Here is a 17,824-nt window from a genome sequence, read left to right on the forward strand (position 1 = left end):
TTCATCCTTGGAACTGAGGTGGCAAAGAATCCAGCACATGACGGACCACAAAGGCATCATCTCCAGGGAGCAAGTCACCAAAACAATAGTAGGACCAAGTATTAAGTCATGGTTGTGTTTAGGTATCTGTAATGGATAGGTAGGTCCATTAAGAGTAACCCACGGTAATGGGATTGCAGGTAGTAAAAAAGAAACAAGTGTAGGAGTGGCAGAGTGTTACCTTATTGTTGTGCTTGAAGACACAAGTCGGTCAGAGCTATGGTGTCTACACGTGTGTGGCGGCAAGCTAAAAGTCTGGAGAGACGCCCTTTATGGGTCCCGTGTGTGCGTGAGATTGTCACCAATGCCACGTTAGCCCAAAGATTCGGGGGGGAACGGCCCCAGTCAGGGCGTTGTGGACACCATCCCAGAACTGACGCCGCACACCCAGCCAAGTCGGCTCAGATGGAAAGTGCACGCCCATAATGTGGCGCCCAGAAGGACGTCACACGAGGGAGCAGTGCGTGAAGCCGATGCGCTGTGAGCATCTGCCCGACCCCCCACACAACTAACCCCGCCTCAAAGTGGGCGGAAGTGAAGGGGAGGGCATCCAGAGCGCATTGCAGTCCCGGTGTTCTGCCGAGAAAGTTCCGCTCAGTGGATAAGGACCCCCCTCTACTGCGCAGGCGCTGAAAATCAGCTGTACACGGCGCCTGCAAGAGGGTCCCTCGCTGGCTCGCTTCGCTCGCCACGCTTTGGGCACGGCCTCGCTTCGCTTCGCTCAGCTCTTTTTGATTCCCCCTCTAGGTCCACTTGGATGGTGGGGAAGGAACCTGGACCTAGGGCGCAGGCGCCGTGTACAGCTGATTGAAAAGTTAGAGCTTCGGCTATCTCCGGCGGATGACAGTAGTTTGTACTGCGCAGGCGCTGCGCCTGCGCAGTACAGGGGGGAACTTATCTGCCAAGGGAACTTTCTCGGCAAGACACCGGGTCTCAGACAGGAAATGACCCAAAGCTAATCACAAAGGCCTCCAATGCTTGGTAGTGTACTTATGCCGCCCATTTGCAGCAGCAGGGTATTGACTAGACCTGTGTGTGTGAACCAGACTGGTGCACACATTGACAAGGCATACCACAAACAAAGTTGGCAGGGGAAAATTGCCAGCTACAGTTCACCACTTCTATCCCTAGAACATGTGAAAAAAGAAGGGGGATGCCCTGGGGCATTTTGGGACTTTATATGAGGCTACATCAAAGATGTGCCTCCATCCCATATGCGGGTGGGGAGGGTGCAGGGGGGCTGGGGTGAGCCACATTCTGTGTTCCTTATGGGTACATCTTCCGGAGGGCAAGTGGTCCCATACTTCTTGATTAGAATCTTTCAAGACTGGAGAAAAATCTGAATCTGGAGCAGCTCTGCATAGCAACCAGTTAACTTCTAGATTTCATTTTCAAAGCTTAACTGAACAAGCTGAGGATAGATGCTGCCAAGCACAGCCACTCCAGATTCTGTCTTTTCCAATTTTGGTAAAATCCACTCACAGGGGTTGATTTACTAAGACTGGAGAGTGAAAAATCTGCTGCAGCTCTGCATAGAAACCAATCAGCTTTCAGTTTTTTTGTCAATGCTTAATTGAACAAGCTGAAGTTAGAAGCTGATTGGCTACCATGCACATCTCTACCAGATTTTGCACTCTCCAGTTTTAGTAAATAACCCTCACTGTGTTTTACATTTCATACTCCGGACTACGTTATTACTCCTGAAGTTCTATAAGTTGTGTCTTCATCATTAAACCATATTTTGTGGGCAAAAGGACTGTGGCATATGCGTGCTGAGTAGTATTTTTTATTTAACTATGCCCTTTTAAGCCCCACCCATTACCAGTGCAATATGACCACACCCACAATGTGGCAGTTTATTTCTTTAGATCATATTTTTAGGTACAAGGGATGTAAAAAAAAAAAGAAGATCAGCCCTGGGTGCCAGATGCAGGAAGGGAGAGCAAATCCAGACAGCAATAACAATTTGACAGAGTTTCTAACATTTCAGCACAAAAAGTGAAACATAATGACTCTACATTGACTATTCAGGTTCACTCCAGTCCACCATGCAAAGATTTCCCCAAATTTTTTTCAAAATTGCCTAAATAAGTTTTCATGCCATTGGCCCTAAATATGATATTTCATTATCAAGTACAGTAACCTTTGGCATTAGTTGCAGAAAAAATAAATGCAAACTGAATTCCAGGAAGTTATATATACACCATTCAATGCAGTTTAAAAGGACCTTACCAACCATAACATTTAGAACCTTAAAGTAGTTCCAAAGGCTGAAGGTTTTTTTACCTTTATGAATTCTATGATTGAAGGTAAAAACCTTCAGTATGCAATTCCCCGCACCCTCCCCCAATACTCTTCTGAGCCCATTGGCAATACAGCGATGTGCACGAGAGCAGCTGCTCTCCGGGGTCTCTCCATCCTCAGACAGCAGCAGGAGCCATTGGTTTCCGCTGCTGTCAATCACAGCCAGTAAGGAGGGTGCAGGGGGTGGAGCTGTGCCCCATTCTGTGTGTCTTATGGACACACAGAGCAGGGCTGGGGAGCGAGCACACACCAGTGCCCCCAGAGCATGCAGCTTGCTATGGGGGCACTCGGAGAAAAGGAGGAGCGCTGATGGGGGACTCAAGTAGAGGAGGATCAAGGCTACTCAGAACAGTAAGTATGTCATGTTTGTTATTTATTTTTAATTTACCTTTAATTACATTTTAAGGGTCAGCAAGTCAGGAACACATCAGATCATTTCACAGGGCAGTAAGTCTTATGCCCCGTACACACGATCTGACTTTCCGACAACAAAACCGTGGTTTTTTGTTTGAAGGTTGTTGGCTCCAACTTGTCTTGCATACATACAGTCACACAAATGTTGGCCAACAATTGCAAACGTAGTGACATACAAGAGGTACGTGATATCTCCATTACAAACGCTAGTTTTATAAGACCGAACGCTTCCGTCTCGTACTTGATTCCGAGCATGCGTAGACTTTTGTGCAACGGACTTGTGTACACACGATCGAAAAATTTGTTGGTGGAAAATTTGAGAACCTGCTAGCCAACATTTGTTGGCGGAAAGTCCAACAACAAATGTTCAATGGACCATACACATGGTCGGACTTTTCGCCAATAAGCTCACTTCCAACATTTGTTGTCGGAAAATACGATCGTGTGAAAATACGATCGTGTGTAAGCGGCATAACGTTATAAGCCTGTCTACAGGAGCATTGAAGTAAGCTCATCTGTGTGATTCTCCAATCACAGGTTGGGTGAGTCCTACACCAGGCCCCATTGCTATGCTTCTGTATGAGAAGCTCAGCTGTCATTTAATGTTCTAGTGATCCCACTGTAAGCAACGACTATTCAACTACAACTTCAGGTAAGGACAATAATATCATAAAAAGAATACAGAAGGCATTGTAATGGTTCTTTAAAAGATTGTGGAAATTTGTTGAGCAAAGGGAATGTTTTCTATAAAATTCCATTAGTTGGGTAAGTAATATCTAGTAAGTAGTAATCAGATAGACTTCATTTGCTGCACGAAAATGAATATTGTATGGTGAGTAGGGATGAGCCGAACACCCCCCGGTTCGGTTCGCACCAGAACCTGCGAACGGACCGAAAATTTGCACGAACGTTAGAACCCCATTGACGTCTATGGGACTCGAACGTTCGAAATCAAAAGTGCTCATTTTAAAGGCTAATTTGCATGGTATTGTCCTAAAAAGGGTTTGGGGACCCGGGTCCTACCCCAGGAGACTTGTATCGATGCAAAAAAAAACTTTTAAAAACGTCCGTTTTTTCGAGAGCAGTGATTTTAATGATGCTTAAATAAAAAAAAAAAAAAAGTGAAATATTCCTTTAAATATCGTACCTGGGGTGTGTCTATAGTATGCCTGTAAAGTGGCGCGTGTTTCCCGTGTTTAGAACAGTCCCTGCACAAAATGTCATTTTTAAAGGAAGAAAATCTCATTTAAAACTGCTTGCGGGTTTAATGTAATGTCGAGTCCTGGCAATATGGATGAAAATCAGTGAGACAAACGGCATGGGTACCCCCCAGACCATTACCAGGCCCTTTGGGTCTTGTATGGATATTAAGGGGAACCCCGCACCCAAATTAAAATAAGGAAAGGTGTGGGGCCACCAGGCCCTATATACTCTGAATAGCTGTATACAGGCGGTGCAAACAAGACAGGGACTGTAGGTTTGTTGTTAAGTAGAATCTGTTTGTAATTTTTAACGGGTACATTTTTAACGTGTTTAGCTCCAGCCAAAAATCTTTTTTAAGCTTTTTGGAAAACATAGGGAAGGGTTATCACCCCTGTGACATTTGTTTTGCTGTCTTTCCTCCTCTTCAGAAGATTTCACCTCACTTTTTGTCCCAATGACAAATGTTTTTTGAAAATTTGGGGTTTTTTGTGGAACAAGGATTGGAAAGCATCAGTGGAAAGGAGAAATGTTTTTCCCATATTAACTCTTACAGGAGAGAATTTCCCTTCCTAGGGGTAGATTTCATCTCACTTCCTGTTGTCTCCTTCCGTTTGCAAGTAGGAGTTGTTTGTAAGTTAGATGTTTGAAAGTAGGGGCCTGCCCTATATACTCAGCAGAAATTTGGGCCTTAGCTGTTGTTGTGGCCACAAGACTGTAACCCTCACAGGGCCCTGCTGTGAAATATTATATCAAGAATTGTAATTACATGCCCCTGTTGAACAAGGGCAGAAAAATTGGGCCTTTGGTGGTGGTGGTGCCACAACATTGTAAGTCCTCACTCGCTCTTGGTGGGTGCAGAAATGGGCCCTGCTGTGAAATATTAGATCAAAAATTGTAATTATATGCCCCTGTTGAACAGGGGCTGAAAAATTAGGCCTTAGGCACTGGTGCTGGTGCCACAACACTGCAACCCCTCACAGATACTCTTGTTGGAACGCAGAAATGAGCCCTGCTGCAAAGTATTGCATCAAAAATTGTAATTACAGGCCCCTGTTAAACAGGGGCTGAAAAATTGGGCCTTAGGCACTGGTGCCACAACACTGCAACCTCTCACAGATACTCTAGTTGGAACGCAGAAATGAGCCCTGCTGCAAAGTATTGCATCAAAAATTGTAATTACATGCCCCTGTTAAACAGGGGCTGAAAAATTGGGCCTTAGGCACTGGTGCTGGTGCCACAACACTGCAACCTCTCACAGATACTCTAGTTGGAACGCAGAATGCCCCTGTTAAACAGGGGCTGAAAAATTGGGCCTCAGGCACTGGTGCTGGTGCCACAACACTGCAACCCCTCACAGATACTCTAGTTGTAACGCAGAAACGAGCCCTGCTGCAAAGTATTGCATCAAAAATTGTAATTACACACCCCTGTTAAACAGGGGCTGAAAAATTGGGCCTTAGGCACTGGTGGTGGCGCCCAGAACCAAAAATGTTCTTACAAGCTATCAGCGTGATGGTTGAGGAGGAAGAGGATAATTACTCAGGGATAGTCACTCAGCATCAGCATAGGCAGTCTTTGAAGGGATCTGAGATTTCAAAAAAAATTATTCGGTTACATCAGCATCAGGTGCTTGGTAGCTGGTGGTGATCCAAGACTGATTCATTTTTATGAAGGTCAGTTGATCGACCGAGTCCTGGCCCAAGAACCGCTGCACCACCAAGTTAAGGACGTGAGCCAAACAGGGCACATGGGTCATTTGTCCCTGTCAGAGGGCAGAGAGGAGGTTGGTGCCATTGTCACAAACCACCATTCCTGCCTTAAGTTGGCGTGGCATCAACCACCTCTGAACCTGCCCCTGCAGAGCTGACAGAACCTCTGCCCCAGTGTGGCTCCTGTCCCCCAAGCACACCAGCTCAAGCACCGCATGGCATCTTTTGGCCTGCGTACTTGCGTAGCCCCTTGAACGACTATGGAGCACTGCTGGTTCTGAGGACAAAGCACAGGAAGAGGCCATGGAGGAAGAAGAAGAGGAGGGGGTGGAGGAGAGAGGTGTGTCACAATCATTAGCATTTTGGAGGCTACACTACTGCACCTTGTCATGCATCCTTCCCAGCTGCCAGCAGAGTCACCCAATGCACCGTGAAACTTAGGTAACGTCCCTGTCCATGCCTGCTGGACCATGAGTCAGCGGTAATATGCACCTTACCGCTGACCGCCCTGTCCAGCGAGGCATGGACATTGCCTTCCACATGCCGGTAGAGAACCGGAATCGCCTTCCGTGAGAAAAAAAGGGGGCAGAGTCTACCAACTGAAAAGGCAGCAGTTGAAGTGCTAGCAATTTTGCCAAGCTAGCATTCAACCGCTGGGCATGTGGATGGCTGGGAGCAAACTTCTTTCGGCGGTGCAGCAGCTGGGGCAGGGAAATTTGCCTGGTACAATCTGACGTCGGTGTACCAAAAGCAGATTGCCCACAAGTACTTGGCTGTGACACACCTAATTCTACACCTTCATTCCTCTCAGTGCAGGTCTCAGAGAGGACTGAAGGTATAGTGGGGTTGGAGATCTCAGCTGATGAGGAGCAAAGAGAGGTCCTCTTTGTTCTTTGGTGTGGGTCTTTTAGATACGCTTGCCAATGAACTGCATGGCAGGTCAACATATGTCTGGTCAAGCATGTGGTACTCAAGCGGGAGATGTTTTGGCCACGCGAGATACGCTTGAGACATATGTTGCAAATAGCAGTGGTGCGATCTGATGCACTCGTCTCAAAAAAGGCCCACACCAAAGAAGTTTTTGAATAACGCACAGAGACTGCAGCGCCCTGCACATGTGGAGCTTTGGGGTGTGATGCAGTTAAGGTGCTGCCCTTAGGCTGGCCCCTGGAGGGCATCCTGCCTTGTTGGTGATGTGCCACCTCCTCCTCCTCCTCTCTCCTATCAGGCACCCATGTTGAGTCAGTGACCTCATCATCCCCTCCCTCCTCATCACTGGAGCAAACCTGGCAGTATGCTGCAGCAGGGGGAGCATGACTGCCAGATTGCTGTCCTTCTTGGGCACCCCCTCTGTCCGTGCTCACGTTACTGCCTTCATCGAGCTCAGTATCATCATCAGAGCCTTCCAAACACTGGGCATCCTCCTGGAGCATGTACCCAACACTGTGGTCAAACAGTTCGAGGGACTCCTCAGGAGGACATGGTGGGGCTAGGGAAGGAGTCACTGATGACATTGAGCCAAGGGAAGAGGCCGCTGCTTTGCCAGACAAAGTACCCTGGGCATGGGTGAGAGAGGATGAGGAGGATGAGGACGGCTTGGTCATCCACTCGACCAAGTCTTCCGCATGTTGCGGCTCAACACGGCCAACTGCCGAAAAAAAGGCCAAGCGTGTCCCACGGCCACGTGCTGATGAGGATGCACCGTCTCCACGACCAGCACTAGACACAGAGCCTGCTTGCCCTCTCTTATTGGCTTGTGACTGTCTGCCTCTCCTTCTTGGCCTTCCAGACATACTAATGGCCTGTAGCTGCACTAAGCTGGGATATATATATATATATATATATATATATATATGTACTGATACTGCAGCTAGCAAAATCAACTGCCTGCCTGTAGTATGAGAACACCACCAACCTTCTACAGGTAGCTTTAGCTGAACACTGTGCAGAGCTCGCAAAAAACTAACTTGTAGCTTTTTTAGCTGCCTGCGGTAGTGATAGGATCAGGAAAACACCACCAACCTTCTACAGGTAGCTTTAGCTGAACACTGTGCAGAGCTCGCAAAAAAATAACTTGTAGGTTTAGCAGGATACTGTGAGGAGGACGCACCACACTAACTTGTAGTTTTAGCTGAACACTGTGAGCAGGACGCACAGCACTAACTTGTAGGTTTAGCTGAACACTGTGAGGTGGACGCACCGCACTAACTTGTAGTTTTAGCTGAACGCTGTGAGGTGGACGCACCACACTAACTTGTAGTTTTAGCTGAACACTGTGAGCAGGATGCACAGCACTAACTTGTAGGTTCAGCTGTACACTGTGAGCAGGACGCACCGCACTAACTTGTAGGTTTAGCTGAACACTGTGAGGTGGACGCACCACACTAACTTGTAGGTTTAGCTGAACACTGTGAGCAGGACGCACTGCACTAACTGTAAATAGTCTAGCTGCCTGACTGTGGTAGTAATAGGATCAAAAGAACACCAGCAATTTTCTTCTGGTAGCTGTATATACTGTAACAAGACAAGCCTGCCTGTCAGTAAGAAGATAACAGGAACGGATCTAGCTGAACACTGTGTGCAGGACGCACTGCACTAACTTGTAGCTTTAGATGAACACTGTGCAGAGGTCTCACTACACTAACTTGTAAGTTTAGCTGAACACTGTGAGCAGGACGCACAGCACTAACTTGTAGTTTTAGCTGAACACTGTGAGCAGGATGCACCGCACTAACTTGTAGGTTTAGCTGAACACTGTGAGGTGGACGTACCCCACTAACTTGTAGTTTTAGCTGAACACTGTGAGCAGGACGCACTGCACTAACTGTAAATAGTCTAGCTGCCTGACTGTGGTACTAATAGGATCAAAAGAACACCAGCAATTTTCTTCAGGTAGCTGTAAATACTGTAACAAGACAAGCCTGCCTGTCAGTAAGAAGATAACAGGAATGGATCTAGCTGAACACTGTGAGCAGGACGCACTGCACTAACTTGTAGCTTTAGATGAACACTGTGCAGAGGTCTCACTACACTAACTTGTAGGTTTAGCTGAACACTGTGAGGAGGACGCACAGCACTAACTTGTAGTTTTAGCTGAACACTGTGAGCAGGACGCACCGCACTAACTTCTAGGTTTAGCTGAACACTATGAGGTGGATGTACCCCACTAACTTGTAGTTTTAGCTGAACACTGTGAGCAGGAAGCTCTGCACTAACTGTATTTAGTCTAGCTGCCTGACTGTGGTAGTAATAGGATCAAAAGAACACCAGCAATTTTCTTCAGGTAGCTGTAAATACTGTAACAAGACAAGCCTGCCTGTCAATAAGAAGATAACAGGAACGGATCTAGCTGAACACTGTGAGCAGGATGCACTGCACTAACTTGTAGCTTTAGATGAACACTGTGCAGAGGTCTCACTACGCTAACTTGTAGGTTTAGCTGAACACTGTGAGGAGGACGCACAGCACTAACTTGTAGTTTTAGCTGAACACTGTGAGCAGGACGCACCGCACTAACTTGTAGGTTTAGCTGTACACTGTGAGCAGGACGCATCGCACTAACTTGTAGGTTTAGCTGAACACTGTGAGTAGGACGCTCCGCACTAACTTGTAGTTTTAGCTGAACACTGTGAGCAGGACGCACTGCACTAACTGTAAATAGTCTAGCTGCCTGACTGTGGTACTAATAGGATCAAAAGAACACCAGCAATTTTCTTCAGGTAGCTGTATATACTGCCTGTCTGTAAGAAGATAACAGGAATGGATCTAGCTAAACTGAATACAGTGTATTTATGCAACACCTGGGATGCATGTATATACAAAATACACTGTAAGTGCAGCTAACTGACTGACTGTTCTGCCTAATCTATCTAACTCAAATCAAATTACACTGTCTGTTTTTGTCTCTCTCTCTATCTATGAACGCCGGAACACACAATACACAGGACCGCCGTGCAGGCGGCCTTATATAGTGTGAGGCGCGTGCTAAATCCCCTGAGCCATAATTGGCCAAAGCCTCCTTGGCTTTGGCCAATTACGGCTCTCTGTTCAGACGGCGCTGTGATTGGCCAAGCATGCGGGTCATAGTGCATGCTTGGCCAATCATCAGCCAGCAATGTACTGCGATGCCGCAGTGAATTATGGGCCGTGACGCGCCACACGAATTTGGCGCGAACGGCCCATATCGTTCGCAATTTAGCGAAGGGGCGAACAGATGTTGTTCGAGTCGAACATGGGTTCGACTCGAACACGAAGCTCATCCCTAATGGTGAGGCTGCAAGTCTCTTGGACTTTTAAATACATCCATTGGGAAATATATTTAAAGTTTCTTGTTTCTCTAGGAATCTGTAGACAGAGTGTGTCATCGATACTAACATATTTAGCTGTAGATTACTCTAGGTCTACGGATGTAAAAAGAGTCCTATGGAGACAAACACCTAGGATTCTTTTTTACATTGTAGTACATTGGCTGAATTCGAATGATATAACATCTACATATGAAAATTAAGAGATTGCTCTCTACAAAAATTAGATAAGCATTATGAATATCAGATAGCATATTTAAGATTTTAACACTTATTGAAAGTAAATGCTTTCTTTAACCACTTCAGCCCCAGAGGATTTTACCCTCTTCCTGTCCAGAGGACTTTTTGCGATTCTGCACTGCTTCGCTTAAACTGACAATTGCGCGGTCGTGCGACGTTGTACCCAAACAAAATTGACGTCCTTTTTTTCCCACAAATAAAGCTTTCTTTTGGGGGTATTTGATCGCCTCTGCGGTTTTTATTTTTTGCGCTATAAACAAAAAAAGAGCGACAATTTTGAAAAAAAATGCAATTTTTTTAACTTTTTGCTATAATAAATATTCCCAAAAAATATATAAAAAAACAATTTAGGCCGATATGTATTCTTCTACATATTTTTGGTAAAAAAATTCACAATAAGCGTATATTGATTGGTTTGCGCACAATTTATAGTGTCTACAAAATAGGGGATAGTTTTATGGCATTTTTATTTTTCATTTTTTTTTAATAGTAATGGCGTTGATCTGCGATTTTTATTGGGACTGCGACATTATGGCGGACACATCGGACACTTTTCACACTATTTTGGGACCATTGTCATTTATCCAGTGATCAGTGCTATAAAAATGCACTGATTACGGTGTAAATGATACTGGCAGTGAAGGGGTTAACCTCTAGGGGGCAGAGAAGGGGTTAAGTGTGTCCTAGGGAGTGATTATAACTGTGAGAGGGATGTTCTTCAACACACAGGACAGTGACCATTGCTCTCGATGACAGAGAGCAGTGATCTCTGTCCTGTCACTAGGCAGAACGGGGAAATGCTTTGTTTACAAAAGCATCTCCCCGTTCTTCCTCTCCGTGATACGATTGCGGGCACCCAGTGGACATCGAGTCTGCGGAACCCGTGGTAATGGTCACGGAGACCGCGTTGGGCGCATGCACCCGTGACACCACTTCTTAAAGGGGACATACCTGTATGCCCTTTTGCCTACCAGTGCCATTCCGCCGATGTAAATCGGCGTGCGCTGGTCAGCAAGCAGTTAAGAGTGGTATGCATTGAGACGCTTGAGAGGGGATTTATAAATACCATACTGGTGACCCCACAATAGGGATAAAACTTTTTCATGGAAGTGAGCTTAACAAGACACGTGGCCACTCATTAAAATTAGAAAAAAGAGGTTTAACCTTAAACTACGTAGAGGGTTCTTTACTGTAAGAGCGGCAAGGATGTGGAATTCCCTTCCACAGGTGGTGGTCTCAGCGGGGGGCATTGACAGTTTTAGGGATGAGCCGAACACCCCCCTGTTCGGTTCGCACCAGAACATGCGAACAGGAAAAAAGTTTGTTCGAACACGCGAACACCGTTAAAGTCTATGGGACACGAACATGAATAATCAAAAGTGCTAATTTTAAAGGCTAATATGCAAGTTATTGTCATAAAAAGTGTTTGGGGACCTGGGTCCTGCCCCAGGGGACATGGATCAATGCAAAAAAAAGTTTTAAAAACGGCCGTTTTTTCAGGAGCAGTGATTTTAATAATGCTTAAAGTCAAACAATAAAAGTGTAATATCCCTTTAAATTTCGTACCTGGGGGGTGTCTATAGTATGCCTGTAAAGGGGCGCATGTTTCCTGTGTTTAGAACAGTCTGACAGCAAAATGACATTTTGAAGGAAAAAACTCATTTAAAACTACCCGCGGCTATTGCATTGCCGACAATACACATAGAAGTTCATTGATAAAAACGACATGGGAATTCCCCAAAGGGGAACCCCGAACCAAAATTAAAAAAAAAAAATGACGTGGGAGTCCCCCTAAATTCCATACCAGGCCCTTCAGGTCTGGTATGGATATTAAGGGGAACCCCGGCCAAAATTTAATAAAAAAATTGACGTGGGGTTCCCCCTAAATTCCATACCAGACCCTTCAGGTTTTAAGGGGAACCCCGCGCCAAAAAAAACGGCGTGGGGTCCCCCCAAAAATCCATACCAGACCCTTATCCGAGCACGCAACCTGGCAGGCCGCAGGAAAAGAGGGGGGGACGAGAGTGCGGCCCCCCCCTCCTGAACTGTACCAGGCCACATGCCCTCAACATTGGGAGGGTGCTTTGGGGTAGCCCCCCAAAACACCTTGTCCCCATGTTGATGAGGACAAGGGCCTCATCCCCACAACCCTGGCCGGTGGTTGTCGGGGTCTGCGGGCGGGGGGCTTATCGGAATTTGGAAGCCCCCTTTAACAAGGGGACCCCCAGATCCCGGCCCCCCCCCTGTGTGAAATGGTAAGGGGGTACAAAAGTACCCCTACCATTTCACTAAAAAAACTGTCAAAAATGTTAAAAATGACAAGAGATAGTTTTTGACAATTCCTTTATTTAAATACTTCTTCTTTCTTCTATCTTCCTTCATCTTCTGGTTCTTCTGGTTCTTCTGGCTCTTCTGGTTCTTCCTCCGGCGTTCTCGTCCAGCATCTCCTCCGCGGCGTCTTCTATCTTCTTCTCCTCGGGCCGCTCTGCACCCATGGCATGGGGGGAGGCTCCCGCTCTTCTCTTCTTCTTCATCTTCTTCTCTTCTTCTCTTCTTCTCTTCTTCTCTTCTTCATTTTCTTCTCCGGGCCGCTCCGCATCCATGCTGGCATGAAGGGAGGCTCCCGCTGTGTGACGGCGTTCCTCATCTGACAGTTCTTAAATAACGGGGGGCGGGGCCACCCGGTGACCCCGCCCCCCTCTGACGCACGGGACATGACGGGACTTCCCTGTGGCATTCCCCGTGACGTCACAGGGAAGTCCCGTCAAGTCACCGTGCGTCAGAGGGGGGCGGGGTCACCGGGAGGCCCCGCCCCCCGTTATTTAAGAACTGTCAGACGAGGAGCGCCGTCACACAGCGGGAGCCTCCCGCCATGCTAGCATGTGTGAGGAGCGGCCCGGAGAAGAAAATGAAGAAGAGAAGAAAAGAAGAAGAGAAGAAGATGAAGAAGAAGAGAAGAGCGGGAGCCTCCCCCCATGCCACGGGTGCGGAGCGGCCCGAGGAGAAGAAGATAGAAGACGCCGCGGAGGAGATGCTGGACGAGAACGCCGGAGGAAGAACCAGAAGAGCCAGAAGAACCAGAAGAACCAGAAGATGAAGGAAGATAGAAGAAAGAAGAAGTATTTAAATAAAGGAATTGTCAAAAACTGTCTCTTGTCATTTTTAACATTTTTGACAGTTTTTTTAGTGAAATGGTAGGGGTACTTTTGTACCCCCTTACCATTTCACACAGGGGGGGGGGCCGGGATCTGGGGGTCCCCTTGTTAAAGGGGGCTTCCAGATTCCGATAAGCCCCCCACCCGCAGACCCCCACAACCACCGGCCAGGGTTGTGGGGATGAGGCCCTTGTCCTCATCAACATGGGGACAAGGTGTTTTGGGGGGCTACCCCAAAGCACCCTCCCAATGTTGAGGGCATGTGGCCTGGTATGGTTCAGGAGGGGGGGGCCGCACTCTCGTCCCCCCCTCTTTTCCTGCGGCCTGCCAGGTTACGTGCTCGGATAAGGGTCTGGTATGGATTTTTGGGGGGACCCCACGCCGTTTTTTTTTTTTTTTTTGGCGCGGGGTTCCCCTTAAAATCCATACCAGACCTGACCTTCAGGTCTGGTATGGAATTTAGGGGGAACCCCACGTCATTTTTTTTTTTAAATTTTGGTTCGGGGTTCCCCTTTGGGGAATTCCCATGCCGTTTTTATCAATGAACTTCTATGTGTATTGTCGGCAATGCAATAGCCGCGGGTAGTTTTAAATGAGTTTTTTCCTTCAAAATGTCATTTTGCTGTCAGACTGTTCTAAACACAGGAAACATGCGCCCCTTTACAGGCATACTATAGACACCCCCCAGGTACGAAATTTAAAGGGATATTACACTTTTATTGTTTGACTTTAAGCATTATTAAAATCACTGCTCCTGAAAAAACGGCCGTTTTTAAAACTTTTTTTTGCATTGATCCATGCCCCCTGGGGCAGGACCTGGGTCCCCAAACACTTTTTATGACAATAACTTGCATATTAGCCTTTAAAATTAGCACTTTTGATTTCTCCCATAGACTTTTAAAGGGTGTTCTGCGGCATTCGAATTTGCCGCGAACACCCCAAATTGTTCGCTGTTCGGCGAACTTGCGAACAGCCAATGTTCGAGTCGAACATGAGTTCGACTCGAACTCGAAGCTCATCCCTAGACAGTTTCAAAAGATAGATAAGCACTGAACGACTACAACATACAGGGATATACAATGTAATACTGACATATAATCTCACACATAGGTTGGACTTGATGGACTTGTGTCTTTTTTCAACCTCACCTACTATGTAACTTTGTAACTATTATGAACATTGATTATTTTTATACGTTTAGTTCTTACTTGATTAGCTATGAAATTAATTGCCATCATTCATTACCATTGCCTTTTATTTGCTTATTGTGTATTTTTACAAAATGATTTGACATTACACCATTGATACATTTTTATGTTGGGTTTACTGTATTTTCTATACATTGAATTTTCACTCTTGTATTGGGCATTCTAGAGTGTATTTAGGGTTTATGGTGAGATTATTTACCTTTAAAATCCCTCTAAATAATAAATGAATAAAGATGTATATATGCCTTTATTGTTTTGTTGACTTTGTGCTGTGCTTTCTTTCTTATCTGACATAAAAATTGTCCATAAAAACACATTTCAAGGGAAACCCCCCCAGTTGGTTAGAATGTTTCTTCACAAGTCTCAGTGCACCTTTGTTACATATTTCTTAAATTGTTTTAATTTTGCAGAGCATCAAACTTGATATCTGAGCCCTGACATGTCTGGAAGTATGGAGACCGCCACCACTGAGGAAACTTATACAGATCAAGAATTTGATACGACTTTGAGTAAAATACTCAATGTTTCGTCCATGGTGGTTTTATCTGGGATATGTTTGCTGGGAATAACTGGAAATGGTCTGGTCATCTGGTTTGTTGGCTTCAAAATGAAAACAACGGTCAACTCTGTTTGGTTCTTAAGTTTAGCTTTTGCCGATTTTACCTTCTGCCTTTTCCTCCCCTTAACTGTCGCTTACATTGCACTTGACTATCACTGGCCATTTGGAACCTTCATGTGCAAAATTCACCTTTTTGCATTATATCTCAATCTGTCTGCCAGTGTCCTACAACTCACCGTCATCAGCATTGATCGCTGCATCTCCGTAGTTTTGCCTGTTTGGTGTCGGAACCATCGCACCGTGAGACTGGCTGTGAAAGTCATTCTTGCACTTTGGATTGTATCTTTTCTACTCAGTATATCTTACTTCATATATACAGATATATTTGATGTCAGTGATACTATTGTGGTTTGTTATGTAGATTGGTCAATGCTCAATACACAAGTTATAATGAGATTTATCATTCTGTTTGTTATTCCTTTTACCATCATTATCTTCTGTTACACTGTCATCTTTTTGCGTATTCAAAGAAATCTCAGAGTAACATCTACCAAACCTTTCAAAGTGATTGCAGCCGTCATCATTTCCTTCTTTATTTGCTGGATTCCCTTCCATGTTTTTACCATCATGGATTCATATGGAATGCATCATGATCTCAGGGCTGTGGATTCGATAGGCTATGTTATATCACACTCATTGGCATACTCAAACAGCTGTGTGAACCCTCTTCTCTATGTCTTCATTGGCCAAAACTTCAAACAAAAATTCTGGAGCTCCATTAAATCTGGTTTTGAGAGAGCTTTCACCGAGGACACCAATCTGACAGATCCAAATAGACACAGATTTTCACCTGATCATGCCATAAGCCAAATGTGATAGAGCTATTTCAACACATATTAAGGGATGATGTGGCAATGTTTGCAAATGTATATGCTTTATTTATAAAAAATAATTGTGGTTGAATACTCTAGGAGCCTGATAGACATGTGCAGTTTGTTTTGTTCCGAATTTGAATAGTACCGAATTTAAACGAATTAGAAATAGTTTTCGAATCAATTTCGAATAGTATTCCATATTCGAATAGTTTTCAAATTCCAATTTGAAAAGTTCTTGAATTCGAATAGTTTTCCAATTTCCAAAGAGAATAAAATAAAATAGAAAAAAATAGAATAGAATAGAAAAGTATTTATTTATATATATTCTATCTATCTATCTATCTATCTATCTATCTATCTATCTATCTATCTATCTATCTATCTATCTATCTATCTATCAGATAGATAGATAGATAGATAGATAGATAGATAGATAGATAGATAGATAGATAGATAGATAGATAGATAGATAGATAGATAGATAGAAATATCTATATATATAGATATATAGATATATATATTTATTTATGTATTTAAAGTTTTTTTTTATTATTATTGCTATATATTATTATTAATGTTTTACATTCCATTCATTTAGATACAGAAAAAAATAGTAAATAAAATAATAGAATAGAATAGACTATAATAGAATAGAAAAGAATAGAATTAAAAAAGCAATAGAATAGAAGAAAATAGAAAGAATATAACCATTTCCCAAATAGAATCAATTGGAATTTTGAATAGAATAGAAAATAATAGATTAAAATATGAAGATAGTTATTTTCTTTCTACTTTATTCTATTCTGTTGCTTTTTCTGTACTATTCTCCTTTTTTCTATTCTATTCAAACTCAAATTTATATTCTATTCTATTGTTTTTTAAATTATACTCTTTTCTATTCTATTCTTTTCTATTTGAATTTCAGAAGATGGTTAGATACTTTCTGTTTTATTCTATTCTTTTTTTTAACCACTTCCGGACCGCCGCATGCTGATGTACTTCCTCACTTTGAGGACGGATATCATTGTTATGCAGCAGCTAGCTGCCATAACCCCAGTATCTCTGTGTTCAGCTGGCGGTCCGGTACAAGATGAAAGTGGTTTCTGTGGCGGATTCGCCGTGAGATCACTTTTATCGACGACGGTAGAGGGCCGCCCTCCCGCCATGATCCGGTGCCCTCCACCGCTTACCGGAGCTGTTAGCAGCGGTGGAGGTGATCCAGTCCACTCGGCGGCTGTGCATGGAGATGAGTGAGGGTAAAATGGCCCCCACCCATCTCCATGACACTGCAGGGCGGAAGCGACATCAAAACTGCCCATAGCTCTTAAAGGGCCTCTTTTTTTTCTTTTTTTAAATGACAATTTTTTAAAATAATGTTATTGCATTTTAGTGTAAATATGAGATCTGATGTCTTTTTGATCCCAGATCTCATATTTAAGAGGTCCTGTCATGCTTTTTTTCTATTACAAGGGATGTTTACATTCCTTGTAATAGGAATGAAAGTGACACATTTTTTTTTAAACCATGTAAAAATAAAAGATAAAATAAATAAGAAAAAAAAATTGAAACACGCCCCGTCCCGCCGAGCTCACGTGCAGAAGTAAACGCATACCTGAGTAGCGCCCGCATATGAAAACGGTGTTCAAACCACACATGTGAGGTATTGCCACGATCGGTAGAGCGAGAGCAATAATTCTAGCATTAGACCTCCTCTGTAAGGCCAGTTTAGTGTCAAACTGGCCACCATACTATCACAGTCCAGCTATAAATTGATGATTGCCGCCATTACTAGTATAAAATAATCCAGTGTATAT

The 17,824-nt window shown here is 44.4% G+C and overlaps 1 protein-coding gene across 1 annotated transcript; it reads left to right on the forward strand.

Annotated features, from left to right (window-relative positions):
• The first annotated feature begins 15,015 nt into the window (after positions 1-15,015).
• On the forward strand, positions 15,016-16,143 carry LOC141109970 (chemerin-like receptor 1). Its single transcript, XM_073601218.1, has one exon. The coding sequence runs from the start codon at positions 15,016-15,018 to the stop codon at positions 16,009-16,011; it is 996 nt and encodes a 331-aa protein (XP_073457319.1). The 3' UTR covers positions 16,012-16,143.
• The last annotated feature ends 1,681 nt before the right edge of the window (positions 16,144-17,824 follow it).

The sequence above is a fragment of the Aquarana catesbeiana genome, linkage group LG10 (genome assembly GCF_042186555.1).
Source record: "Aquarana catesbeiana isolate 2022-GZ linkage group LG10, ASM4218655v1, whole genome shotgun sequence".
Classification (NCBI taxonomy): Eukaryota; Metazoa; Chordata; class Amphibia; order Anura; family Ranidae; genus Aquarana; species Aquarana catesbeiana.